The sequence below is a fragment of the Heterocephalus glaber genome, unplaced genomic scaffold, assembly GCF_053883595.1.
Source record: "Heterocephalus glaber isolate CG9 unplaced genomic scaffold, H.glaber_assembly_v1.0 deba00001556, whole genome shotgun sequence".
NCBI lineage: Eukaryota > Metazoa > Chordata > Mammalia > Rodentia > Bathyergidae > Heterocephalus > Heterocephalus glaber.
Window position 1 is genome coordinate 838,490 of NW_028258347.1, and position 22,942 is coordinate 861,431.

The 22,942-nt window shown below is 43.7% G+C and overlaps 1 protein-coding gene and 1 pseudogene across 8 annotated transcripts in view; both read right to left on the bottom strand.

The window, feature by feature from the left end:
* The window catches only part of Ubr5 (ubiquitin protein ligase E3 component n-recognin 5), a 115,433-nt gene that overhangs the window by 30,829 nt on the left and 61,662 nt on the right, over nucleotides 1–22,942 (bottom strand). For 7 of the 8 annotated variants that reach the window (XM_021262742.2, XM_013074126.3, XM_013074124.3 and 4 more), the window contains exons 17-39: nucleotides 21,643–21,777; nucleotides 21,441–21,552; nucleotides 21,116–21,270; nucleotides 20,595–20,792; nucleotides 18,590–18,800; nucleotides 17,551–17,677; nucleotides 13,713–13,864; nucleotides 13,175–13,270; nucleotides 12,714–12,837; nucleotides 11,960–12,057; nucleotides 10,587–10,735; nucleotides 8,661–8,752; nucleotides 7,312–7,458; nucleotides 7,100–7,218; nucleotides 6,886–7,012; nucleotides 6,628–6,757; nucleotides 5,344–5,504; nucleotides 4,984–5,223; nucleotides 2,960–3,083; nucleotides 2,118–2,229; nucleotides 1,327–1,458; nucleotides 752–1,009; nucleotides 17–285 (exon numbers count right to left, since the gene is read on the bottom strand). In XM_021262742.2, coding sequence (XP_021118401.1) covers nucleotides 17–285; nucleotides 752–1,009; nucleotides 1,327–1,458; nucleotides 2,118–2,229; nucleotides 2,960–3,083; nucleotides 4,984–5,223; nucleotides 5,344–5,504; nucleotides 6,628–6,757; nucleotides 6,886–7,012; nucleotides 7,100–7,218; nucleotides 7,312–7,458; nucleotides 8,661–8,752; nucleotides 10,587–10,735; nucleotides 11,960–12,057; nucleotides 12,714–12,837; nucleotides 13,175–13,270; nucleotides 13,713–13,864; nucleotides 17,551–17,677; nucleotides 18,590–18,800; nucleotides 20,595–20,792; nucleotides 21,116–21,270; nucleotides 21,441–21,552; nucleotides 21,643–21,777 — 3,468 coding nt within the window. The remainder of the gene's footprint in view (nucleotides 1–16; nucleotides 286–751; nucleotides 1,010–1,326; nucleotides 1,459–2,117; nucleotides 2,230–2,959; nucleotides 3,084–4,983; nucleotides 5,224–5,343; nucleotides 5,505–6,627; nucleotides 6,758–6,885; nucleotides 7,013–7,099; nucleotides 7,219–7,311; nucleotides 7,459–8,660; nucleotides 8,753–10,586; nucleotides 10,736–11,959; nucleotides 12,058–12,713; nucleotides 12,838–13,174; nucleotides 13,271–13,712; nucleotides 13,865–17,550; nucleotides 17,678–18,589; nucleotides 18,801–20,594; nucleotides 20,793–21,115; nucleotides 21,271–21,440; nucleotides 21,553–21,642; nucleotides 21,778–22,942) is intronic. The other variant, XM_013074125.3, reaches the window with a different exon arrangement.
* LOC101719026 (thioredoxin reductase-like selenoprotein T pseudogene) lies at nucleotides 9,363–10,187 on the bottom strand (annotated as a pseudogene).

Below are 22,942 nucleotides of genomic sequence, written 5' to 3' on the forward strand. Positions count from 1 at the left end.
TTCCATGGCTCCATACCTGCAGGTTCACTGCATCCTGGTAGGTCAGCTTCACAGCGGCTGGAATCTGAGAGTACACCAGATGGTTGTACTTGGGGATAAGGCCCATGAGGTCTGAGATCTGTCGGATGACAATGCTGTAGGCCCTGGCTAAGCTGCTCGCGGATGTCAGGTAGCTGCTGGCATTGCTGGCTTCCAAAGCAGCTGCCGCTGCAGCAGCACTTGTGCTGATAGTCCCGCTGCGGCGCAAGTTAGAGGGGTCAATATAGATCAACCCTGCTGAACTCGCTGTAAGGAGAAGGACAACCACAGTGAGCTAACATGAGTCGCTACTCGTGTTGCTGTGGCAACTATAGATAACTTACAGAAATCTAAGTTGTCAGTTTCTGATTCCTTAAACTATGCTAATTTGCAAAAGGGAGCATTGGGGAAGGTGAAAATGAAGTGTTCTCAGTGGGGGTGCATTTGCACCTCCCACCAGCTGGCAAAAGGGGGCCGGTCGGACAGTAAAATGTGAGCTGCTTTTGGTTATGCTTTTGGTGGGGGGTGGGACACAAGGACTGGCTGGGAATGCTGCTCAGCACCCTGCCATGTGCACCATGGCCCGGCAGTGAAGGGTGACCCAGTCAGAGAGCCTGCTGCGGTCACACGCACATCGCTTCTTCCTTGAACCTAACAATAAACAACTGCTGCGAAAGCACTGTTTTCCAGGCACATGAGCAGTCTGAGCTCCCAGGAGTGAGCTGACACCTGCCTGCGGGTGTGGAGGTGCTGGATGGAGCCGCGCTGGCTGCACGCTGGTGCTGCGTGTTGCGCACAGCCCATTGCATGGAGCGGGGGGCCTGCGCGGCCCCATTGGCGTGGGAGCTGCTTGTGGTCCTTTCCAGCGGCTCGTCCAGCATGAAGGTCTCCTGCTCTATGTCGTCACTCTGGCTGCTGCTGCTGTCCGAATCACTCGAGTCATTTGATTGAGAGTCATCTTCGGAAAAAAAGGCAGGAACACTGCTCGCTCCTAAAATTTTTAATTTTTAAAGCCAAAAACACAGTGAGTCTACTGACAACTGAAATTACAATGCACCCCTTTGTTCAGGAAAACATATTAAACACAATGCTAAGTTGTACGTAATAGCCCAGGAAACTACCAATAAAATAATTAGAAAAGAACTCTAAAATGAACTTTAAAAGTAATTTGTTTTTGTATACAGAAAAGCTGGGAGCAAGCTCCTAAGAGCAGATGGTATCACAGGCTCTGACCCCCTCGAGCACATCCCACGAAGTGTCAGGTGGATTCGTGCTGAACCCAGACAGGGGCCCAGTGAAGCGACACACCTGCCTCCGAGCCTGCAGTGGCCGCCGTGACCACGCTTCTGCGCCCACTCGCATTGTCTTGGTTGCTGTGGTTGCTTTCACTGTCACTCTCCGTTTCTGCCGCTGCTAACAAATCAAGCTCCATGTCACTGCCTGGAAAACAGATTCAAACCGTGAGGATAAAGTGCCAACTCACTCGGCATGAGTCAGGGTCTGCTAAGCCAGGGGGGCCGACTGCACTGGGCATGCGCAGTGAGCCTCAGTGGTCAGTGACCCCCAGCTCCCCTCCAGAGCCTTGTCTGGGCACTCAGGCCAGCGGGAGAAGCCAGGACTGGGTCTACCTGCTTCAGCTCCATCTGGTTCATGAGGCTTCCAAAGAGAAGTTAAAAATGCTCATCCTTTGTATTTCATAGTAGTATGTGTCAAAATATATACTTATAAATTACGTATTTTTATATACCGTTTACATCTTTGAAAATGTGCAGGGGAGGACTGAAAGTAAAAATACAAATTGTCAGCATCTGGGTGGGATTATGGGTGATTTAGTTTCCCTCTTCTCTAATTTCCAAATGCTTCATGATATTATTATGATTATTTTAGTTTCCTCAAACCCAAGGGAAAGGGGAAAGAGGCTATTTTCTTTTTTTTGGTACCGGGGATTGAACTCGAGTCGTCGCAAAACCACTGAGCTAAATCCCCGGCCCTTGAGGCTATTTTCTACGTGGACTGAGCGACGCCTACAATTCGGGACCCTGGCGAGCTGGGCGCCAGAGGCTCTGCTCTGCTCTTCCCACACTGCACTGCCTGCATACCGTCCTCGTCGTGCTCGTCGTGCTGTCCCTCTGCCTCGGCATTTTCTTCCCCGTGCTCCTCCTGCTCCTCATGATGATCCTCTTCTCCAGCCACGCCCTCCACCACTTCAACCTGAATCCAGAATCTTACTTGTAGACAGGCAGAGTACACAATAAACCCACGTCTCTACCAGTGTCTTTCCACAACGGGTAAACTGCAACACAAAAGACCCTAACCAGAGGGAACTGTAAATCACACAGCAGGAAGTTCAAAAATCAAAACTGTCAACACATCTCAAAGTTCCTGATTATTATCCACATAAAGAATCCTAAAATTAGAAGTACAGTATAAGGGCCGGGGATTTAGCTCAGTTGTTTCACCACCTGCTGCGCAAGTGCAAGGACCCGAGTTTGATCCTTGGTACCAAAAAAAAAAAAAAGTAGTATAAAAATTGGGGGGTCGGGGATTTAGCTCAGTGGTTCCACCGCCTGCCTCGTAAGCGGAAGAACCCGAGTTCGATCCCCGGTACCAAAAAACAAAACAAAACAAAACAAAGAAATTGGTCTGGGGAGTGGAGAGAGGATTGTTTTTATATACTATACGTCAACATTATGAATTCGCTGCATGAAACTACTCCATTTTTTTCAACATTGAGAATAGCTTTACTCATAACCCTTATAAGTAAGCAAGTCCAATTTTCTAATATCCAGCTAATCAAGGATTATTAAAATCCTTTTAATATATGACTACAACTGAGACAAAAGAAGCTGGGTGCAAATGCACATAGTAGCCCAGGAACTACTCTCCCCTTCGCACGAAATAAAGCCTTTTCATCTACCACAATTAAAGCCATTAAAACCACCTCTTCCACATCCGCAGAAACGATATCATCCTGCTCTTCGTCCCTGCCCCTGACGGGCTGCGACTGGCTGATGCGCCGCTGCTGTGGATTCCGGATGATGTAGGACGACTGGGACTGGTTGGAGCTGCAAGGAAGCAGGGCTCTGAGCACACGGCTGCCACGCCTGCCCATGGCAGGCACACACTTGTGCACTGCCAGGGAAGCGTCCAGCTCATTTTTTACACACAAGACACAGGCTGGGGTGCCACCTGAGACTTCTTGGAAACCAACATTAATCTACAGTCCATCAGAAAATATAAACTCAAGAGAAATTATTTTATCACAGAGACTTAAGTTACAAATCGCATTACTTTCAGAAAGTCATTCCAAACCTGTGTTGACAGACATTTGAATAAAACTCCCATTGGAAAATTCTATGGGGAGATACTTCCTTCTCTATCAGAAACCCTCAGCTTCTCAAGGCTTTGATGGCAACATGCATCCAGGAACAGATGTGTGTTTTACACGTTGGGTCTATTTCTTTAAGAAACCCAACAGACACCGTTTCTACTTTGCATCAACTTAGCAACCAATCACTTGCTGATGTGTGTGGGAAAAAATATCAGTTCAAAGTATGATTTTAAAACAGGAAAATAACCAAACCAAGGTTAGGGGGGACCACAGAGGTTTCACTTCCCTCAAAACCTGATTTGGAAATAGTCAGAAGACAGATGCCTCCCTCATAAAAGAAGGGGAGAACAAGAGAACACTCTTTAAATGCAGGCCAGAGATCTGAAGAATGCTGCTCAGTAGCCCCGGGACCAACCTTTATTTAGAAATTAAGAAAAGGGCTACAAGGTTCAAGTTACAAGACTGTAAGAGGTCGCACTATTAGGGTCCTCGGCTCCTGACCTCGGTTTTCTGAGGATCAAAGCAGTTACATGAGGGAGCCACTCAAATAAAGCGACAAGAGGTCTCCACACGGTGTTCAGCACTGGAACTGTAAGTACTGTAACTGATGGGAGAGGCTAAGAGAAACCCTAGAGGAGGAAGGGACATTTCCAAGTACTAGATAACACTATTCTCTTTCTTCTTTTTTTCCTCGGAAGTGCTGGGGATTGATCCGGGGGCCTTCATACTGAACTACATCCCCAGACCTTTAAAAAAATTTTTTTTGTTTCTAGAAGTCTTGCTAAGTTGTCCTGGGTGGGCTTGAACTCATAATCTGCATGTCTCAGCCTCCCAGAGTGCCAGCACTTAGCCCAAGGGCACCTATACATTCTTCAGCTAAAAGGGCTTCAACATAAAAGGACTTCTGTGTTCCAGCAAAAGCTGTAGAAAGTGCTGGTACTATGTGGATGAGCAGGAGTGATTCTGGGATGATTTAAGAGGTTTGCCCAAGCACTAGGGATATAACTCAGTGACAGAGCATGAGGCCTCATACTCAAATCCCACAAGCACCATAACCAAAACAACACAAAATAAACAAAAAAGCAGCATTCTGATCATTATTTATATTGTGTAACAAGTAGCCCCCTAGCCCAAACCTAGAACACAGAGAAAGTTACAGGACTTCTCAATTTGGTCTTCTAGCAGACTGTATCTAAAAGGACGGAAAAGCTGGGTGTGGTGGCATTCCGGACTTGGGAGCCTGAGGCAGGAGGGTCACTGCAAGTTCCAGGCCAGCCTGGGCTATATAGTGAGTTCAAGGCCAGCCTGGATTACATAGTGAGACTCTGGCTCACAAAAAATAAAAAATTAAAGAAGAAAAAAGTCTAAAGTAAATTTTCTTACCAAACTGCTTCATCAACATAATAAAAACTGGCTTTCCAACACAAAGCACAGCAACTCATCTATTAACTTAGATGTATACACATATGTAAACATTTTAAAAGTGTCTTCACACCTTTTAAATTATTCTCTCTCACGTGTTACACAAACAATGAGGCACACTCCCCATGTGCTCATGCAAAGGGCTGGTGAGCCAAGCACTGTGCTCCTCCCAGAGAAAGAGTGAGCCAGCCTCTGTCCAGGCAGGGAGTTACCTGCTGGACTGGTCAGGTGACGGGCGTGGTGGCAGTGGCTCCACTGAGAACAGCTCTTCGCTCCCCTGCATGGCGTCTATGCTGGTGCTGGCCAGGGTGAAGGGTGCCGTGGGCCGGGCGATCCCCATTCTGACCGGAACGATGAGAGACTCTGCTACATTGCACAACTCCTCTACGGCATAAGGCAGCAGCGCTTGGAACACACGCTTGCATTTTCCAATTGGCTGTGGAATAAAGTTGCTAGGGCAAAAACGGAAAGATGGGAATCTTTCATGAATCTTTGCACAGATGTAATGTGTTCGCTATCATAAAAATGTGTGCGAAATGATACAAAAGCCAAAATAAAAAAGGACGCCTTACTTTTTCTTTTTGGATGAAGCCATTTCCACACTAAGAATCACAAAAACTCTTGCCACTGAGCGTAGAAACCTCATGGTCACAGCAATGGCTTCTTCTCGACGTCCAGGTGTGTATTTGTTTTGGAGTTCTTTCACTAAGGTACCTAGCAGAGTATCTAAAAGCTTTAAAAGATTGTAATCATTCTATTAATGTTAAGATACTTCCTAAGATGTTTAGACACTCTTGAAGTAAAAAGCTCTCACAGGTTTCCAGGATTAACATGACAAAATCTCAAAACAAACTTAAGGACAATGACTAATTTATGCAACACACCTACCAGTGTGCTTAGCATATAGTGGGCCCCAAATGCATGGTTTCTTATTTCTGTCCCACAGTCCTATTTATATCAGTGAACATTTAGAAAAGCAGCACCAAATATATCAAATCAGAAGCGTGTATGCCATCACTATGGGATATTCCCCAAAACAAAAAGTAGATTCAAATATTTGTATTAATAAATTCATACTCCCATCTTCTTCAATGAACAATTACTTTCTGGTTTCTTTCCCATCCAAGGTTTAACACATAGGTATTAATGACAGAGAAAATCTGACTTTACAGTGTTGCTTACAATAACCTTCATTTTAAAATTGCTATCCTCCATTCAGTAAATGGTTGGGCTACAATTTGATTTAATAGTCCACTATGACTAATTCATAAAGTATTTCACATCACCCTGAGACATGGCTTTATCTTTTTCATACTGTAAAATATTTCTAACAGGCTCTGAAGCCAATGCTGTCTCTATGGGATTCCACACAGACAGGCCCTTTTCCAAGAGGGAGGACTTCGAGGGCCACCCCAGCTGGGAAACACTCATTTTACCACAATCTCACCAGCATGGGTCTTATGCTTCAAATTTAAGGAAAAAGAGATACCTTTAAAGAAAAAATAGCTTGCACCAAGTTATTCATAATTTTGAACTATTTCATACATTTTATATAGTTGGATTTTAACAGATTTTAGGATTTTTTTTTTTAAGAATGAAAGGAGCTTTAGCTGTTAACTGAAGCATTTAAGTCACCCCAAGTTTCATTCCCTTTTATGTACTATTCAGGCACAGCTCATCCTACTGAGACTGACTTTTAAAAACCACAAGACGCTGGGCCAGGGATTTAGCTCAGTGGTTCCGCCACCTGCCTCACAAGCAGAAGGACCCGAGTTCGATCCCTGGTACCAAAGCCAAACAAACAAAAAAACTACAGGACGCTAAAAAGAAGCACAATGCAGATTCAAAGCCCTTACCAAAATATCCGCTGTGCACTTGACGATAAGGCAGTGGGTGAAGCAGTCCAGCCGGATCGTGCCACTTTGCTGGTTGAGGTACACCTGTTCTTCTGGCAAGAGATGGCCTATCCTGCTACTGGCGCTTAGGCTGCAAGGGGGAAGGATGGATGGACAGACGGACACACAGACAGACGAACAGACAGACAGGATGCACTGTGAAAAGCCACACCCATGTGGGAAATGCAGAAATCTAAAAATGTTTCAGAGGATACATACGGATCCTTATTCTCCTGTGACCCAAACATAATCATAGATTTCAAGGCATTCCAGTCCTGTAGAACGCGCTCGAGCGCAAGCTGGGCAAACCTTGGAGGCTCTAAATCATGATCGGGCATGTCTGAATCTTCAGGAAGGAGAAGAGGAGGAAAGGTAAGGAGGTGAGACCGAAGCGAAACACGCTGTACTGAAGTGCGGGAGTCACCCTGCTCACCTTCGGGACTGGCTGTCTTGCGGTTTCTGTCCTCCCTGATGCGCGGCGGGCGGTACTGGCAGTGCTCCACGGTCTGCCGCGCCACGGTCTGCACTAGAAACAGCAGCAGGTGTTCGCCCCTAAAAAACAGCGTGGGCTGTAGGGTTAGGGGAGCCACTGCACGTGCCACCAGTTTTCAACCCTACTTATCTGCACCTAAAACCCCCACTTGCCTGCTGTTTGGAAGAGTGACCAGATTAGTAGCAGTGAGCAGGCGATAGAGTAAATCAAGACGAGCAGATTTCTGTCCCGCAATTAGAGTTTTACATTTGCATTTCTCCCAACAATCACAATAGGCTGTTGGTGAGGTCCGTTTGAGTCTAGAAAAAATTCACACAAAAGTACAATTACAGAAACTGTTTAAATACATAAGGATCTATACTGACAGTATGGAGGCAAAATTCACGGAAACCATATGGAGCCCTGGTGAACTTTTAAATGCAAAGGCAAATGCTGAGTTTACCTAACAAGAGGGTGGCACCCTGGGAAGATGTATCGGGGAGTGGGGCAGGCAGGCACTCCCACTCACCCTGAAGCCCCAGCCTGCCCGCTCTGAGATGAGGCTCTCCGTGTCCTCTACCGAGGACGCCAAAGGCTGGCACACAGGGCCATCTAGGGCAGCCCACCTAGCACCCAGTCCGTGAATGCCCTTAAGGAGCAGTAATAAGCACACTGTCACCCTCTCACTAAGACAAAATTATGAGAAAAATTCATTTAGCAGTTGGGTGCAGTATCACATTCCTGTAATCCCAGGTACCTGGGAAGCTGTGGCAACAGATCTCCAAGTCTGAGACCATCCTGGGCAATTTGACAAGACACTGTCTCAAAAATTTGAAAAAAAAAAAAAAAATTGAAAGGGCTAGGGATGTAGTTCCAGCTCCACTGGTTTAATTCCCACTAAGGGTGTGTGTATGTCTATATTTTGACAAAAATTATAGTGAAGCATCAACATAAGTATAAAAAGTTACTTATATTAAGGCCCAATAGATGGTCGCTATGGCCTGTGACATCCACCCACAGATCTGTACAGCTGGTGCTCTTGGTGATAATACTGAGATGCTGCAGATGTTAGTACTAAGGCTTTGGTCTCTGAAAACTAACCCAACTAGCTGGGGGTAATTCTACTGCTACAACAGAAGACTACTGCGTTTAGTTTAAAAAGTAAGTACAGCACAGCTCAAACATTCTCCAAGCCTTAACTCCTACAGCAGTTTGTCTCTGTTATACCCTAGAGCCGGGGTGCCTGAGACTTGGGCTGCAGAACACAGACAAGAACAGTCTGCTGGTACATTTCTCACAAGATGGACCAGATCTGACTCACTGTATATAATCCACACATTATCCACTTTTATTAAGGTAGGCTATGTTACAACTAGCAAAGAACAAGCATTGCACATGCACTTTAAACAAGAGCCATACTTTCTGATTTATGCAACAATTAAGACATGACAATATGGGTTATATTTTATACAGCAGTAAGTCTACAGTTTATAAGATTAAAGAAAATCAGAACTACACTTACTTGCAATCATGACCTTTATGACAAACCCTTGCACATTCCGTACAACAACACAGTGATTCCAGCAAACCGCAAGTTCGACACTCAAAAATATCCTAAAATGAAAGGAGTGTTCTTTTATTATTTTTTTTTACATCTGCTTAGTTTTTTATTTAGTTAAGTATAAAGGCCCAGTTAATTCAACTCACTAGTTTGGTGAAGGCAAGACACTTCACTACACAATAGAATTTAAAAAGCAGCTGGTTTTGTAGTAGTTATCTCATATCACACACATATACCAAAGTGGTAGAGTACTCTGGATACTGGACCCTCTGACATAATGCATTCATTGTTCATAACCAGCAATATTTTGAAAACTATAATTGAACATGGCCAAATTAGAGATGTCTGATAAACTTATAAAGTATTTGGGAACATCAGTTGCATTCTCCAAAAGATTAACTTTAAACTATAAAAAATCAAAACTTAATTTTAAAAACCACGACAGACTTAACAGACATCTTGAGGAAAAAAAAAAAGCCAATCGAACTGTAGCTCAATTTCTACTTTTTCAAATATGACTGAGAAAAAGTTGTAAGTAGTAATAATGCTGACATTAAAAAATTAACTAGGTGAATGGGGGTAGGGGAGTATCCAGTATTATTGCACCCCACAAATGTGCAGAATTCCAACATGTGCCAGCACTGAAAAACTCTCTTGGGCTGAGGTTTTCCAAGAGGTACAACAAGCCTGCCAAAAAGCATCTGGCCTGCACTAACAGCTTGCTGTCTTCAGCACAGGCCTTCATAGTATCAGCCACGCTGCTCTTGCAAAAATTCCTTAACGTAAGTTTTCAGTGCTGACAGGCGGGACTATGATCGATGATGTGGGATTGAATCCATATGCTTCATTTCACTGTCTGGTAGTTTTTGCTTGGATGGAAGATGACCAGATCCCAGCTTAGACCACACAGGTACATCACTGAAAGTTATCTCAAATGGATCTGCTGACATACACTGGTTCTCAATCACGCTGCTCAAGAAGAAAACCATCATACATGCATAGACCTTATTTTCTTGGCCTCACTGCCAGATGCTTGGATCTTGCATGCCAAAGAAAGCAAAAGGACCCTTGACAACAAGTACGACGCCTATTAACACTAGTCTGAAGACTGACAGGAAAGATGTGTCTATAAATTGGTCGTAGGAGGTAATTCTCTCCTTCAATTTGGATGTCTGCGTATCACCAGCTAATTGCTCAAACACCCGCCTATACCTCAGGAAACACAAATCTGGAACTTGAGCAGAGGCCCCATGGGGCACTGCATCTTCAATCTCTTGCTGGGCACGCGGCCCAGACAGGCCAAGGCCTCGCTTCGGACCACTGCCGCCACCACCGCCACCAGAAGCAGCAGCAGAAGCTTCATCTTAACTGAGACAGCCACCTCGGCTGCCTTCTCACTGAAACTGCCAGGAGTGTGCTTTTAAAAGAATGGTTGTGTGCATATCTAATCTTACTAATTACTTGTGGTATTTCCTATCATAGTTCTATCACAACAACAGCAGAGTAAAACTAATGCACTCTGGAAAATAAGGAGTTATAAAAGGATTCAGTGAATATACAATCTGCAGTACTATATAGGTGAAACTAAAATATTACCTGTAGGACAAAAAAAATGTTATCATCCCCAAAAAGGCATAATTATAAAAATATGTACCAAAAGCTCTAGATCAGATTGTACAACTTGGTGAAGACTTCCATTTCTCATAATGCGCCATATTTTATTTAGTAATCAACTTTTGACTCATTTATTTAGGAATTAAATCAAAATTAATATTCTTTGGAGAGTTTTATAACTCATAGTAAAAGCAACTATCAGACTTAACATGTAAAACCTAAAACCTGTAACTCTAATGATGGTCCAACAGAGGGAGCCAGACAAGCACTAACCTGGTTAATGTGCTCTGCTCCAGTCCAGGTGAAGCTGCAGGTGTCATTACAGCACAGGACGTACAGGGGAGAGTCGTCGGGGTTGGTACCTGACGGGCAAACCATGCCCATGAACACATCTTCCTCTTTTTCACTCGAGGACACTTCAGCTACAAAGATTAAGAACACAGGAGTTCTTTTAGCAGGAAAGGAGTTAGTCACAGCCATCAACTATTTCTTCAAATGAAAAAGCCCTAACATATACAGTATAAATGAGAAACTACTGTACAGTAATACGAAAATGCATATACACAGTCAACACGCAAGGAAACCCAGCTAATTACAAGTACCTATGATGACAGGACAGGAGCTTAGCCGTCTGAATCCTTAGTACTGTGGACAGTAAAGACTCAAGTCTCAGCTCTAGTTAGCAACTAGAGGTCATCTCACAAATTACACATCAGTGATCTTTTAAGAAGATAATCCAAGGACTGGTTGTGGTGGTGCACACGTGTGATCCCAGCATTTGGGAGGCTGAGGCAGGAGGATCACTGCAAGTTGGAGGCCAGCCTGGACTACATAGTGAGACCCTGTCTCAAAAATCCAAAAAAATGATAACTAATCCTTCTGAAGTATTTTATGGCAGGAATACTTCTATGTAGCCCAGGCAGGCCTGGAACTCCTCCTGCCTCAGCCTGAGTGCTGGGATTATAGGCGTGGGCCACCACACCTGGCAGGAATGCTTTCTATTAAGCAAGAATTCCATGCTAGGGATTAAGAAAAAAAAAAAAAAAATCCAAATCAGAAGTAACCACAATAAGACATTCATTTGCCTGTTACTTCTGTAATCTTTTTTTTTTTTTTTTGGTACCAGGGATCGAACTCGGGTCCTTGTACTTTCGAGGGAGGTGGCAGAACCACTGAGCTAAATCCCTGGCCCTACTTCTATAATCTTCATTGCAATCATCCACTATGTATGGCAGGTTCTATCAGGAATCCATCTTTATTTTTCCAAAGATTTTTTTTTTTTGGTACCGGAGATCGAACTCGGGTCCTTGCGCTTGCGCAGCAGGCAGCAAAACCACTGAGCTAAATCCCCGGCCCCATCCAAAGATTTTATATTTGCACGATGGGGTATCTTTTTCAATGTCAAGAACTTCATACCAGCTGCTTTCTAATGGAAAGATGGAAAATAACATACTGTAGAAAAGCACAGACACAAATTTTTAACATACATAAGAATTTTCTTGATGATTTCCAATCAATTGTATCATGTATAAATATAAGTATTATAACAATTATAAGTATACAGAATAATTATAAATATATAGAAGATAATTCTATTCAAATTGAAAAATAACCACCTCACCTAGGACCTGAGATGCATTAATTACCTTTAGCGATTTTCTGGGCTGTCTCCAGGATGGTAATTGCAGCAGGATAAGCTCGTCCACTTACCGCTGACATAAATGGGGTCATCCCTCTAGCATCCCTAAAATGAGAAAAATATCATTTTCCTTTTTGACTGTGAAATTAGTGTTCTTGATAAAAACAATGCTGTGTTTTGGTACCAGAAAGACTATTCTGTGATCTTTTTTTTGGTACCAGGGATTGAACTCGGGTCCTTGCGCTTGTAAGGCAGGCAGCAGAACCACTGAGCTAAATTCCAGGCCCCTCTGTGATCTTTTTGATACAGGAATATATACTCTGACCAAGCTAACATTAAAGGTCAGCTTCTAAACCTCCTGTGGTGGCGCACACCTGTAATCCCTGCACTCTGGGAGGCTGAGACAGGATTGCAAGTTCAAGGCTGGCCTGGGCAACTTAGTGAGACCTTGTCTCAAAACAAACAATCAAACAAGCAAGCAAATGGGGGAGAGGGAGCCCTGGGGACTGGGGACAGAGCTCAGTGTGAATGGTCTTATTCAATACCCAGCATCTCAAAACAAAAAAGATGTGGGTTTGTATTCCTTTAGGGAATGCTATATGTCTGAGAGAGGAGGACAGCTTAGTAGCAGAGGGAATGCAATGCTGGTTGTGATAAAATACTTTGTCTTTACATAAGGTAATCATCCATATTTTGTAAGAAGATCCACTTAAACAGGGCTGCTAAGCTAAGCTTCATATGAAAAGTTTATTAAATCTTACTTTGCAGAAAGGAGTTCTCGTAGATAGGGTTGCAGAACCACACTGTCACATAACAATTTTAATATAAAATGGGCATTCGCCTTTCGATCCTTGGATTCTACTACCGAAGGCTCTGTGGAAGGACCTGTAATTAAATAGATTCATTTGATACCTAAACAAGCTAGAGTGAAAGTATGTCCCAACATAATAGAACATAACATTAAATAAACCAGTAGAACCATATTCTAGTATTAGAAATAAACTGACTCCATTAACATATTACATACTTAACAAATCTCAATTGCTTTCTTAATGCACCATATATTTTCACTGACACACATGATATACAGAAGACAGAGAATTAGATGCTTTACAAGCAAAGAAAAGCTTCCTTGAGATAAAAGTGTGAATGTGTGGAAACCTGCACCTCAAGTCTGTCCTTTTTCTTCCCACCGACCCAGGAGAAGAGAGCAGACTCTTACCTGGAATGGTGGAGGTGCTCGGTCCTTGGCCGCTGCCAGTCGCTGCTGTGGTAAGAGATCCCACAGCGGGGGCCAGGATAAAATCAATGTCACCATCTTTCAGCAAACAGAACAGCAGGATGCACATCATTATAGGCAATGCGTCCCTGCTGTGCTCTCCTAACAGGCCTTAAGGCTTTCTCTGCAAGCCACAGCTCAATAGGGACAGAGGTTTAAGTGGAAACTCGCTTTCCCAATTGTAAGAGAAGGAATCCACTAGGCAAATTACGCATTTGCCTTGATACTACCAACGAGGACTATCTAGCTTCTTACTAGTATAGAAAAAAATACTTTCTATTAGAGTGGCACCTGACAAGAGTTCTTACAGTTCCAATTTTTAAAATACAAACCTCCTAAATCAAGTTTTTAATAACCAAGATAATATTCATCATGCTGCTTTCAAATATTTCCAGTTTCTAAATATCCCACTAAAATATTCACTTCCTTTTCTCTCAGGCTTGCTTTTTTGTTAAGTACAAAACAGAATCTGAGATCTTACCAGGATCCATTGCAGGGGGGTCAGGAACCCAGCTAGGGGGTGCGATTGGGGGTGAGACTGGGTCCTGGTGGTCACTGGACGAAGCGCCAGCCTCGTGTCTCCCCAAGCCGGCGGCCCTCAAGGAGCGCCTCATCATCTCCCGCAACCTCAAGCTGAAGAACAAGGACAGGATCAGCACTCACTTCGTGTCGACACACAACAAAAAGGTGCACAGACCTCCTCCTCTGAGAAGATCTAAGTACGCTCTACAGGCAGCACGCCGGCAGGGAAGCCAGTACAAATGCCAGGTCTGGAAACCACAGAGCAGGCGGTGAGGGACAGAGTGAAACTAGGGGCCCTGCTCCCCAGGCCAACCCCAAACCTTCATTCAGCTCCCAGACAAACTTAAGCACAGGGAACCAAAGATACACTGAAAGAAGACTGGAATAATCTTTCCCAACAGTTAGATAAATGAACAGCTAAACATTAAAACAAAGCTTTTCTGTGCCCTGTTTATGATCAGTAAGAACTAAGTTTAATAAGAGACATCAGCAAACTACTGATTAGCACAAAACCAACACTGTTAGCCTACTAAATCCCTTTTCTGTGATCTCAAGAGCAGTTAAACTAATATCCGCACAATGAGTATTTTTTAAACAAAGATCAATTTAGATTTTTTAATACAAAAAAATTTTAACAGTACAACTTGCATCCAAAAGAAATTAATGGAATGAAATTAGAGCCTGTAAAATATGTAGTTAGATTAATGTATGGGCTGGATTTTTTTTTTCTCCTGCTATAAAAAAATCCTGTACAAGTATGCATATCACTAAAAAGAAAAGGAAATAATCACACACAGACCTTATTAGGGAACTGGTGACTATCCATACAAAAAGGCTGTAATTACCTCTGGATAAAAGCTTACAAAGGCTACAAAAGTAACGTATGTAGGACTAACAGCAATTAAGAAAGAGCACAGATGCCTTCACTTGGCGACAATTTTATTCTAAATAGATAAGAGTCAAAATCTCAACTTGAAGGGCAAGACAACACATAAGGGCCCTTATTCTCCATGCAGACTTAATCCCAAACACATGGCGTTTTTGGTATCAAAGACTTAGCATCTCACTATGTAAGCATAATACTCCTAAAGTAAGTATTTTGAAAGATTTTTTTTTTGCTAATGCATCTACTTTGTAAGTCTTATTTATGATGTACTTTTTGGAATAGAAGCACTTTTTGGAAGATCCTGCAAAATAAATTTTAATGTCTCAATATATTAGCTATTATAAATTCACTACTAAAATCCATATAGTACATTCTTTTATTGTATCAAGGTTATCCTTTTCCCAATTTAGAAATTTGAGTGTAAGAGCTTTTTCTAATACAGGAGGGAGCAGGATCCAGCGATTGATTCGGTCAGGATCACTTCCCTGACCAGAGCTGTCACCCAGAGGGAAAGGCAGGCCCCTTCCCCGACAGCACACACCAACTGAGTGTCTGCACTGTGCCGCTCAACACAGACATGTGGGACCCTAGCATGTTGCACTCAGAGCACAGAGGGAAAAAAATCAGCAGACCTTGGGAGGCACTGCCAGTGACCTGAAAATAAACACACGTCTTGGGCGTACTAAGAGTGCTACCCCAGGGTCACAGCCAGAATGCCCCTGGGGTCAGAGCGGTAAAACAGACAAGGGCGGTTGGAACTAAGAAGCAGGGAGGAGGGCCCAACTAGAGGCACCCACTTCTCCGTTCAACGCTCATCTAAAGGTATTTGAATTAGAGGAAAGAAGGCAACACGGCACAAGCCAAGCAAAACAGGAGGGCTAGTCTCTAGCCTCTAACTTAAGATACAAGCAGATAACTGAGATCACAGTCTCATCTTGAACTCGCAAACTCCCAACTCTGTTGTTGTCATGTAGTCAATTCAATATTAAATGAGGGGGTCATTCCTTGTCATTTTAAAAATTGTCCTTAACCTCTTTTTCTTCATTAGGTCTTGGGAACATTTTAAAGTACAATGCCCATTCCTCATATATTCTTAAAAAATAAAAAACAAAAAACAAAAAAAGAAAATTATTCTTCAAGATGTTGTACACAATTCATGAAGATTCACCTGGATCCCCAATGGCTGAGGGCAATACTGAGAAGATACCACCTTGGCTGCTAAGATTCAGAGTTTTGACTTTCTTCGTATTGGCTTGCCTGGAGTCATCATGTTTGCTGACAATATGGAAGAAGTCAAGGATGATGTAATTTCCTCTTTGTAAGCACGTTATATCCATGCTACAGAAGCCTTAGAATCCAGTCATGTTCAAACATAACACTGTGACAAAAAAGCGAAGGTCATGTGTCTTCCAGATTAACAATCTCTAGAGCACAAACACCTGCAATCAGATGCACCAACCACGCTTGCACTAAATCTGCCCTGGACTCAGGAGCTATTGAGTCACATAACAACGTGAGTCAAATCATCGTGTGCGGGCATTTAACAGTACTCCATTCAATAGCGACACCGGGTCCCAGCCTGCACTCATCAGGGCATCGCTAGCGATCCATGGCAGGCTGGAGGAGGGCTCGCTCCAGTGAAGCAGTCTGTGGACTTCCTACTGCCCGGCGTGGACATAAGCTTCCTGCGCTTCCAGCTGCTCAGCGGCAGCCCTGAGCTTGAACTGTTAAGAGCACTGCAGTGAAATCTTCGGCAAATGCCTCAAAGGAGCTTACTCTGCAAATTATTTCTGTGAGCAACCCATCGCCCACTCTTGAAGCTCCTTTTAGTCTTTGCCTTCAAAATAATCCTTACATGAAAAAAAGCTGGCAGCAATGGCATTGGACCAAGCATATCAGAGTCCAACTGGATTTGCACCTGTAATTTCCCTGAGGAAACGAAATACCTTAAATAATTCAGACACTAATTTCTTCATGAAGAATTTAAGTTGCTTTCCATTTTAGACCAAGCACTTTGTCTGTCTAGAGTAGTCCTAGGTAAATAAACTGGTGATAATTTCCACTTTGTGTAGTCTATACCACGTCTTTCTACTGATTCAAATTATAATTTGATCACTCACAAATAGTTTTTGATAAATTTCACTTCCAGGTGTTTTTGAACTGGGAAGCTATCAACTTGGTAGCCTTGCTGGTGCCAATTTAATAACCATTTTTTTTCCCAGGGAAAAATGAGCATGAAACAGCAAATAGGCAGTTTGAAGTAGACTTTATAACCTATCAACGTTGTCACATGTTGAGCAGTGCTTCCATTAACGTCTTGTAAGTAACCAAGAATTTTGGCTCTATCTAGAGTAAATGTGTTTTTTCCTACAAAAGAAAACTACATTCTGAATTCTTTATATGCATCACCTAGTCAAACATCTAGCAAATTTTAACATGTTAAAAGACTTGTCCATCCCACAACTCAGAAAACCTGAAAACTTAAACACAGATCATTCATAATACACGTCAGCCTTTCATTTCTTCCCAGATGATAAGATATCTGAAAAACTGACCTAAACAGGCAATCTGAAAATTAAAGATTGAGGTTCTTTCAATTTCTGCATTGTATTACTTGTTCTCCACCTAAAGAAAATAACTTATAGGGAGTAACAATGACAACTTCAGAAAACAAAGAATCAAGTGTAAACTATTTGTTTAAATCATCTCAAATACTGTCAGAGATTCTACTGTTCTACCCTTAAAATCTAATTAGTTATCAAGTATTTTTCCCAGGGTGTTACTGGGAGGAATCAAAACCAAAACAAAGAAAAGCCCACCGATTCTTGCATAGATAGGAAAGAGATACACTGCCTTCTGTACTTGGATTTTTGTTCATCCAATTAAACTTTCCTTGTAAAAATCACATTACCTTCGACTACTTGATGATCCAGCCCGATTACCTGGGCCATTGCTTGAGACAACTGATATTGCATTTGCAATGGCCTCAACAGCAGAAAGCCTTTCTGCAAATGTATTTCTTTCAGAGCGTTCTGCTTCTGAAACATGAAGGAAAAACGAGATTAATTTAAACTTTAAAAGTCACTAATATTAAGTACACACAGGTCATGAACCACAAATTGCTATGCACATATTAGTGCTAATCTACGTATCAGATAACCAATGGCTTAGTTTTTTTCTTCTTTAGCACAAACAGCACATCACAGATTGGACGATGACCTGTAACACACGACTTACTACTTCCTCTCGCCTTCTCCACCGCTCAGGTAGAAAACAAGCTCATTAACAGACCGAAGCCGGCTTTCACAACCAAGGAAAAAGAGGCGCCTCCGTCGTACTTACGCACTGCTTCTACACAGTTCTTTAGTGTAATCCAAGACACTGACATAAAGATCAGAAACTTGCAAACAATTATTCTACAATGTAGCTATCATAATATAATCAGCGGAATTCAAAATAGAGAAAAACATGGTGGTTTCACAGTTACACTTTAGGTTTCCAGTTTCTTTATCTTGCCACCTAAAAACTTCATGGCAAAAAAAATCTTTCCAAAAACATCTAACAATTCACTAAGTTAATCTGGAATGTAATTTGCCTCAGTATAATTTGCCTTAATGTATAAAATAATTCCCATGGTAATATATATAGGTCACTGTAAAATCAGTCCAGTTTGTTGAGTACTGCATTGCCAGCTTATATTATTATCACAGAGAAAGAATTAAATGCAGTAAAAACATACTGATGAACATTTATGGACTCACATTACGCACACCCATCTGAACAAGAGAACAGGCACTTTTGCTTCAGAAAAGTCAAAACTTCCAAAATCTTACAAAACAAAAGTAAAGACACACACACACAATTCTTTACAGTGATTTACTTTAACAGTCATTATATTTTTTAAATTGCCTGAGCCTCTCTAATCCTGTTGTTCTAGCTCTTGATCTTACCCTCTTCTTCTTTAGTTTCCTTATTGCTGGTTGGAAAGCAAACGGACACGCAAGCATGCAAAATATTCCGGTTCCCGTCGCAGCGGTGGCTGATGAATGTCTGCAGCACCTGCAGGTTCTGGTCTAAAACCACCGCCTGCTCAAGATTCATGAGGTACTGGCGACAGGCCTCGTAGTCACAGCGCAGGATGTGCTGCATCAGGGTTTGTTTCTGTGCTCGGACAAATTGGGGGAAACTTCAGTGAACGGGACACGGCTCAGGGCTTGCAGAAGCAAATGACTAAGTGAAGGGCCGTGTAGAGAGGAGAAACCACAGGAGGGCAACGACAAAGGCTTGAGGTATACCCAGGCTTGGAGAGGAATGGAGTCCTGCTCCTCGCCTCCCGCTTCTCCTGTTTCATCCCCACTGCATGCTGACCAGGCGGGCCCCAGCCTAGTAGGTAGTAGGGTGCTCAGCGCTCCCCTCTCACTTGCACCTGTACCTGGCAGTGCCCGCCACACCCTGGTGGTGCCTGCTGTCCTCACGGCTGCTCCCTTCTGGTCCCTGTCTTATGCTGGCTGCCCTTCACCACCCTGGTGTTTAAATGCTGGGATTAATCTCATGGCCCCGTCCTGGGACCCTTTCTCTTCTCCATGACCCTAGCGGTCTCACTCAGCACAGTCCCTCTGAATAATAGTTCCATGCTTGGGTGTCTCCAGTATGGTCCTCTGTCTCTGTCTCCCCTTTCACACATCCTTCTGCTTGATAGCTCTTCCTGGCTATTGGCTGTCCTCAGTTTCAAAAGTCTAAAACCAAACACCTCCGCCACCCTCCAGCTCCAGAACTCTCTGCGCCTCTACAGGCTCCATCTTGGTCAACGGCAGCCTCATTCTTCCAAAACCTCCCCACCCCCTGCTGTGACCCTACATGTGGCAAGCAGCAAATTTCCCCAATTTTACTTATAAATCTATCTAGTACACCTGGAGTCGAGTGACTTTTCACTCATGCGCTGGGCCTAAGCTGAGGCACGGGGACTGTTTTGGTGGCCTCCGAACCCATCTCCCTCATCTGACTCTGTCCAGCAGTAGTCTCGGCACACACAATGGTCCTTTCAAAGTCTAAGTCAGTGATGGCGAACCTTTCAGAACTTTCAATGCTAACAAATAGCTGGCTGTGGCACTCATACCACAGGTTCACCACCACTGTTCTAAGTCAATCTCAGCGGCAACAGCACCAACAGCTTCTAGTGATGTTGCTGCCACATCCACATCACTTACCTCATGTATTTCTATCTCACCACGCCCAGATCAGAGGCTGCACAATGCCGTCTTCACTTATACTGATCTCCATTTACAAAGCTTTATATTCCCACTTCCTTAGGGTCTCAAACTATCTGCCCTTCCTCATTTCCAAGAGTTCAAGTTCACTTAGTTTCTAACCTGGATTACTGTAATTAGCCTTTTATGTGATCTCTAAACTTCCGTTCTCCACCAACTCCTCCCTTAAGGTCCACCCTCCACTACTAATCTTTCTTAAAAACTTGATCTATCACTTACCAGCTTAAAATCCTTCTCCTCCTAGCAGTCAGGGAAAGCTGTGGGCCCCTTAGTTGAGCACAAGAACCCCTCTAGTGCTTCTCTCCAGCCTTCTCAGCTGCCACTGTCTGACACTGTGATCCCCACCCTCTGGCCACTCGATGCCAACATCTCAGGGAGGGTCCCAGGGGCTGCAGCTGAAGCCTTGGGACACGTCCTGCCTGCAGCCTTACCTAAGCATCCCAAGGCCCACCCAGGCAGTGTGCCTCAAAGAAGCCTTCCAGAAAGTCCCGCCTGAGTTACACCCTCTGCTTTGTTTCCCCAAGGCTGTGCCTCTCTCAGATCAGTCACCCTGCAATCACCCACTCCCGCATCTCTGTTGTGCTTGAAGACTAGGCCATGGTGGGAAGGCGAGCTTCTCAAGGTTATTCCCTAGACTCTAGCAGGGCCTTCTGAATCAAAACACCCAGGCATTTCCAAGATAAATTACCTCTACAGCCATGATGATAATAGCAGCTTTCTTTTTGATTGTTGAATTAGCAGGAAGGTTTACTAAAGAATGCACACCCATCCCAAGACTGCTAATGGGTGGGAGATCTAGCCAGTCAGGATCCCTTATTCCTCCCATGCAGTCCTTGGCCATTGGGTAGATGGTACCATTTCCATCTCGGAGAATGATAGGGGATTCCTGGAAGACAGGGAAGAAACTTTGGCTCCCAATCACAAATAGGTATATTTATTTTCTAACTAGATGTTACTGATAACAGTCAAATTAAAAAAACCCCACAGTGGGGCCAGGCATTTAGCTCAGTGGTTCCGCCACCTGCCTCACAAGCTCGAGGTACCAAGTTCAATTCCTGGTACCAAAAAAAAAAAACCCACAGTGGAATGTGCTGAATGCTCTAAATTCTTCAATATTTTACTAGTTCAAGGAAACCAGACAAAAGCCCCAAGCTTTGCAAACTGCCAGTACTCCCGGACCACGTTTGAAATTGAGACTGGGCCTCTTACCTGCCCAGCAGTGAAAATGGCCACGTTCCTCTCATCCTGACCAAGGAAAGCAATGCTGCTGGTAGGAAAATTATTTTCCTGTTCAGCTTTTCCTGTCGCAAGATCAAAGATACAGTAGCGCACCCAGTTTCCAGTCTTCAAAACAGCATGTACACCTTTCAGAGCAGGCAAATGAAAAGAGAAACTGTTACACACGTTCAGGGCCATACTGGAGAATCAACGTGGACACACCTCCTCCCAACATGCCACAGGCAGCTGACAGCACTCCTACATCCCAAAGCACATGACACCAGGGTGCTGACTCAAAGACTCAGAAAATCTTTACCTTTAGAATCTACATTTACTGCTAATATTTCTGTTTTTTCGGGGATACAAAGCTTTTTAGGTGTCCTCTGAAAACAGTCTGGAACTTTCGGGGTTCCACCAGTTTTGACAACCTGTACAACACAAAGAGAATTTTGTGCTCAAACCCTGCAAACACCCACGGAGTTGCCCAGCATTACCTGCGGCTGATCCTGTCCGCTTACCTGCAGCTCGTCGATTCTCAACAGCCTGCAGTCCTGCAGGAGCGAAGACGGGTCCGCGTCAGGGCCAGAGCTGCTCTGACAGCTGGACGTTCCTGGGAACTTAACCGCGACATAGGCCCCATCCACTTTTAGCACCTGGAGCACAGGCAGGAATGCTGAGTGTCAACACAGTCACAGAGATTCATTCACAGCCTATACTCACCAAGCTAATTCAGTACGAAAGGTACTGCATTCCTCTGGATATATTTCTTCGATGATCATCAACTGATAAAACTAACTTAAGGACTGGGGATGTAGCTCAGTGGTGCCATGCCTGCTTGGCAGGCACAGGGTCCTGAGTTTGATCTCTGGTACCACAAAAAAAAACTAACTTAAACAGACGCATAAAGCTTTGCTGGTGATGTCTATACCCAAGGCTCAAAAAACTGACCCGTACAGAGAGTGATGACAGCCTGTGAATGTCTGACAATTAACTGAGGAAAAGGAAGCATAATCCATGAAATCACCTCATCTTTCCTCTCTGTTAGTTTATTTTTTATTTTTTGGTTTTTTTGAGACCAGGTCTCACTATGCAGTCCAGGGTGGCCTCAAACTCGAGGTGATCCTCCTGCCTCAGCCACCCGAGTGCTGGGATGACAGGTGTGCACCACCACGCCATCGACTCTCTGTTTAAAGCAGCACTACCTGACAGAACTTTCTTAAAGATGTTAATGCTCTCCCTCAGCACTGTCCAGCAGTCCTGTGCAGCTACTGAGCACTTGAGGTGGAGTTAATGAGCTTTTCAATGTTATTTAGTTTATTTATTTATTTTTAATTTTTTTTTTTTTTGGTACCAGGGATTGAACTCAGGTCTTTACGCTTGCGCAGCACAAGGCGAAACCACTGAGTTAAATCCCCGGCCCAGTGTTATTTAGTTTAAATGTAAACAGACACCACAATGCGCAGGTAACCTGGTGATCAGCCCAGGGACAGGAGAGGCAATGGGGAAAGACAGGCACAGGACTTAAACCTGCCAGTCAAACCTGTACTGTCAACCAGAGTGAACGCCTCCAAAGAAACCACTGCTTATAAACTACAGTGACAAAGACCCTCACAGGAAACGGCAGGGCACAGGTCTGGTTCTTTAGGAAGGCTCACAAAAGGGCAGGCTCTCTGGGCAACTAGAGAACAGTCAGGACACTCACTCTACAGCGGCCAGTGTCAGGAGAGGGGTGAAACTCCAGATGTGGCCTTTGTTTACCTGACTTCTTCAAAAGGAAACCCTCTCAGTAGGATAAGAGGAAGTGGAAGGCAACTCAGG